At 40.4% G+C, this 4,884-nt stretch overlaps 1 protein-coding gene across 1 annotated transcript; it reads right to left on the bottom strand.

Moving 5' to 3' along the window:
• Positions 1-203: 203 nt before the first annotated feature.
• On the bottom strand, positions 204-3,176 carry pcbd1 (pterin-4 alpha-carbinolamine dehydratase/dimerization cofactor of hepatocyte nuclear factor 1 alpha). The gene is made up of 4 exons (XM_024424097.2): positions 3,040-3,176; positions 1,459-1,590; positions 1,067-1,147; positions 204-839 (listed from the first exon to the last, which is right to left on the bottom strand). The coding sequence occupies exons 1-4, from the start codon at positions 3,040-3,042 to the stop codon at positions 747-749; spliced, it is 309 nt and encodes a 102-aa protein (XP_024279865.1). The 5' UTR covers positions 3,043-3,176; the 3' UTR covers positions 204-746.
• Between the last annotated feature and the right edge of the window lie 1,708 nt (positions 3,177-4,884).

The raw sequence follows: 4,884 nt of genomic DNA, 5'->3' as shown, positions 1-4,884 counted from the left end.
CAAAATACTTTCAGCACACAGGAATCTGAGCACCATAACAATTTCAATAAACCTACAACAGCTGTTCCATTTGTTGTTTTTAGAGATTCATACAATGTGATAACCTTGTTTTATAATATGATTTCTAGGAGGGGTGAAATATTGAGGCTGACCCCATTTGGCTGTAGGCTACACTTTGGACAAATAAATAAACAGACACTTACTGGTTATTCAAACAACTATTTGTCACTTACAAAACATTACACAGGAAAACCATTTCAGACACAGACAGACAAAGTCAGTGTTTTATATAGCAAATATGTTGGAATGATCAAATCGATTTTCCCCAGATTTCAAAGGTTTAGAGTCCGAGCTAGAGTTATATGTACATTAGACACTTGATTTTACATTACCTGATTCTGCTCAGTTGGGGACAGAGGAATGTTTGATATACAGTATCTATGGTATTTTTTTACTGGCTAATCACTGGTTGCTAATAAATCCACTTTCCACCAAAGCAATTTTTTTAAAGGTATATTTGGCTTCATCAGTCAAGCAACAAACACCACACCAGCAAAATGTTTGAATTAAGTGACCTGTAAACATTAAATATTAATTGGGATTCTGTGATGTAATTTCCTGTTTGATAATTTCCTGTTAAAGGTTAGTCATCTGAATGAATGTATGGAGAGTGATTAATAGGCAGGCTTTGCTCTGGGTTCCACCACTGAAATGATAAACTGAAATGGCAGCAGGCCACGAGTTGTTTAGAGGACCGATGCTTGGTCAACGAAGGTAGCCAAAGTGATGTCTCTCTGAGAGAGGCCCCCACAGTCGTGTGTGCTGAGTGTGATTTGGACCTGGGGGAAAGGAGAAGATGGCGTGAGGATAAGGATGAGAGACTGCAGGAAAGACATGGTAAATGGAAACCAGAATGACAGGAATGGGTGAGAATGAGACAGAGGGACATTTAAATTTTAAAAATGTCAAGTCACAACATACCTTTTACAACGAGTGATGCTAACAGGTTTGTCTATATCTATTTTACCCCAGGCAGTGGGCCTTTGGCAGGGGCTTATTGAAATACCTTGTTATACACGTTAAACCACTCAGGGTGATGGTCCATCTTCTCAGCTTGTAGTGCCACCCTGGACATGAAACCAAAGGCCTGTGATAAAGTAGCAGATTATACTTCCAAGGTCTTATTGTCACAGTCAAGTAATATGCATTGTATAGCCTACAGCCATTTATTAGCAAGTTTCTTATTTTGTTTGGTGACGTCACATTGTCAGAAAATAATCTGTGCCTGTATTCAAAAAGTATCAGAGTAGGAGTGCTGATCTAGGATCAGTGTTGACTTTTAGAACATAATGAATAATATAGCATGTACAGCGAGCACCTGATCTTAGATAAAACAGACACTTTATAAATAATGGGCCCTGAGCCCTAGTTTGAGTATATTGTCCAAGCCTTTCTGACCTGGTTAAAGTCTTTGAAGATGAACTCTTTGTAGATGGCATCCCTGCCCACAACCTCCACCCATTGGGCGTTCCGTAGCAGGGGGAGTAAGTGGTCCCTCTCCTCCTCACTCAAACCCTGGATTTTACTGGCCTGGAAGAGCAAAGCAAACATTCACCGGATTCCAATGTAAAGGGGGCAGTTGCACAAATGCAAACTGTGATTGGTTACAAAGAAGCCCATCTGGAATCAATAGAGTGTTGCATAGCATTCCCAAGGCCTGTTCATAAGGGTGCAATGTTACAGAACGTTCAGATAGAAATGTGTTTTGTAGAACAAGACATGTACAATTACCTGTTATGTAGAATTGGGAATTGTGTCAGCTTTATTAATAAAAAAAATTCACCCTAACTGCAAACACCCTGGTTTTCAAAATGGGGGAGGCTTCATTGCTTTCTCCATTTCGCTTCAATAGAATTCCCATGGAGATAGAGGATTCAAGTGCCCAAAAGCCTGTTTTAGGATGGGTCGAGGACTTTCACCATTTGGAAGTAGTCAACTGGGTGGGACTTCCTATGGGATAAGGAAGGATCACACAATTCCATCCTGGTCACCAGGAGGGCTCAGCAAATTAATTATACTTGTGATGAAACATTCCATAACTGCAGGTGGCAGTAAAATCGCCAACCTTGTCTTTATACCTGTTCAAACAACACACTCTAGCTGGCAGTGTGCACACTTTCAGTTTGTTTACCAACTCATAGTAGTAGTGGAAGAAGAAAATGGGCCATTTCAAAATGGAGATGGCATCAAAGGCGCTGCCCATGCTCTTAGGCACCATAATGGGACAGATATAATGATGCAATGTCTAAATCTATAGGAATCCCACAGCGCGTCACACATGTGGTATCACATGAGCTTAAAACTCAGTTAATTCTGAAAGGTAAATCAAAAAGGAGGCTTATGTCAGCTGCAGTTGTGAACGGAAAAGGCACAGACTATGGAGTGCAATAATAAGCAAATTACTAATCTTCAACTAATTTGTGTTATAGATTAAAAGGCATGCAACTGAATAAATGAAGGGGGATATTTTTAGAGGATTTGTCAATGCCCCCAAATGAACGTAATGGTGTTGAGCCAACATGGACACAAAGCAAACATATGTCACAATGAAGTAGTCGATACTGCTGATAAAGTGGAACGAAGTCAACAGGTATCTTAGCAACAGGCTAATCTGTTCTATCTGAGAAACGCTGACAGATTTTGGGGACAGCACATTGAGCACAGGCATACAATAACCTGAGGCTTCAACCTCATCTCATCCAATGATTGGCTGCATAGAGACTGTTCCTGTCAGGACAATAATATGTTTTATTGCAAAACAACGTATACACTTTAGGTGCCATCTCGTGTTATAATATTGAGTTAGTATTCTGTTCGTCAAATATTCTATTTGGCACGATCAAATTATCAATCAACAGTAAAAAAAACTCATATTGCTTCATCTTCAGTATCTATTGAAGACAACGCAGCAACATAACAATACAGTTGGCACTTGGCTATGAGCAACGCCCTCTGATAAGATTGAAGCAATTCACTCACCATGGTTTTTGTCTGTTCACAGAGAGACAGCGGGCTCGGCTTCTGCTCGTTTCACTTGCAGTGAGTCAATCTGCTATTGCAGTTAGCAGCTGGAATGCAAGCGGGGGTCCTGTTTCAGCTCTCCATGCAGAAGCCTGAAGAGAAATGCCCTCTTCTGGTTATACTGCCCAGCTTTTCTTCAGCATGGCAATCATCATAAATCCTCTGCCGTTGCCCATAACAACGCCATTTCTCTAGCCAGTCATTATGAGGGAAAATTGAAAAGGGCATCCATGTAGGATTATGTTTTCTTCGTGAAAGGATGATCACACATTATGTTCTCATATACAACAGCACTCACTGTAAACAAAAATCACTCATTGATGTCATTCACATGAGTGCAGGATGATAATGTTCAATGGTTTACTGCGATGGAGACGTAGACTTAGCTAAATGAAGACCCATATGTCTGAGCGAGTCGACGGTTACCTCTGTCCCACTGTCATGGTCCAATGCAGGTCAAAGTTTAATGAGTTGCCCTACTGTGAGATGACCCCTGTGAACTCAGCCCTCACGGGGAGCGCTCATGGAAATTAACTAGTTAATGAAATGAACCGAGGGAGAGGATGTGACAAGTGATAATGTTAAATGGCTGAATGAGTGTGGGAAATGAATATGCTGCTTCGGTGGTTTGGTTTGATTTGCACTGCAAAGGATTTGTTAATGTGCATATATTGAGTGGCTAGAACTCGAGGTAGATGGGTAATGGGGGTTGTTGTACTGATAGAGGGTTGTTTGAGCTCTCTTTCCCCCAAATGATATCACCTTAGAATATGGCTCCCTCATCTGTATATCCTTTGGTGTAAGACAGACCCTGGGATGGTACACCAATAGAGTCGCAATACCAACATATCAATGCACACATTCATGTTCATATTGCAATGGGTTTCAAATGTGTGGGTAAAACCTTTAGGTAACATGTACTACGAATACCCCCTTCATAATACATTATAAGCACACGTATAACTCCTTATGTGACTGTTTATGTTGTCTTATCTTCTCAATCCAAACCCAAAGACACTCCAAGCCAAACGAGGGGAACTACTCTGCACGCATGCATACTGCCCTTTAAACACTATTTGTAACTGTCTGTCATAAAAATGAGTGGCAGTGGAATTGTTTTGTAGTAGGAAATGGAGCTCAGAAGAATTCCAACACAGACACTATTTTTTTGCTCCTTCTCTACAACCAAGCTAAATGAAGGAAAGCATAATGCAAAGTTGTATTCAGGTGAGTGTTCTCCTTCAGGGGTAAGGGCAAAAGAGGTGGTCTTATTTTGATGCACATTCTCTGTTGGACAAGACTGTGTATGCATAGTAGAACAGCAAAGTTCAATCCACGTGGCTGTATATACAGTACCGTGGCTTCACTTTATCAACTGTAACCAAAATGAGTGACGTTTTTACATATTAGATCATTTTCTTCAAGGCAGCATAAACTAGAGATTTACAGAGAGGTAACAATATTGTTAGATAAAAATGCAAAAAGACAGTTTCATATTTTAACTTCGTTCACAGGTGTAACAATGCTCAGTAAATCTAGTTCTGAGTGCACATGCTTGCATATTTGTATAAAACAAAGAACGTCATGCATACAGTGTTTGACGGTGACATCATGCCCAAACATCACAAACCAGTGCATTTTTAGAATCTACTTAACCTGTTTCCTTCCATGCAGGGTCTGTACCAGCCCTTTGTCAGTGTTTGTCACAGCTTTGCTGTTACAACCAATGGGGGGGGTGACACAACTCTGCAAGTAATGTATTCACAGATATTGAGCACTTAATTAAACATAAGACATAACATC

Source organism: Oncorhynchus tshawytscha, linkage group LG01 (genome assembly GCF_018296145.1).
Source record: "Oncorhynchus tshawytscha isolate Ot180627B linkage group LG01, Otsh_v2.0, whole genome shotgun sequence".
In the NCBI taxonomy this organism is placed as follows: domain Eukaryota; kingdom Metazoa; phylum Chordata; class Actinopteri; order Salmoniformes; family Salmonidae; genus Oncorhynchus; species Oncorhynchus tshawytscha.
This window is presented reverse-complemented; position numbering and strand designations above follow the sequence as displayed.

Excerpts from the sequence above, each read along its gene's own strand:
- pcbd1 (XM_024424097.2), bottom strand. Across the intron at positions 1,148-1,458 it reads TCTTCAAAGACTTTAACCAG|GCCTTTGGTTTCATGTCCAG; the intron begins GTCAGAAAGGCT and ends ACTTTATCACAG. Across the intron at positions 840-1,066 it reads GGTTTAACGTGTATAACAAG|GTCCAAATCACACTCAGCAC; the intron begins GTATTTCAATAA and ends CCTTTCCCCCAG.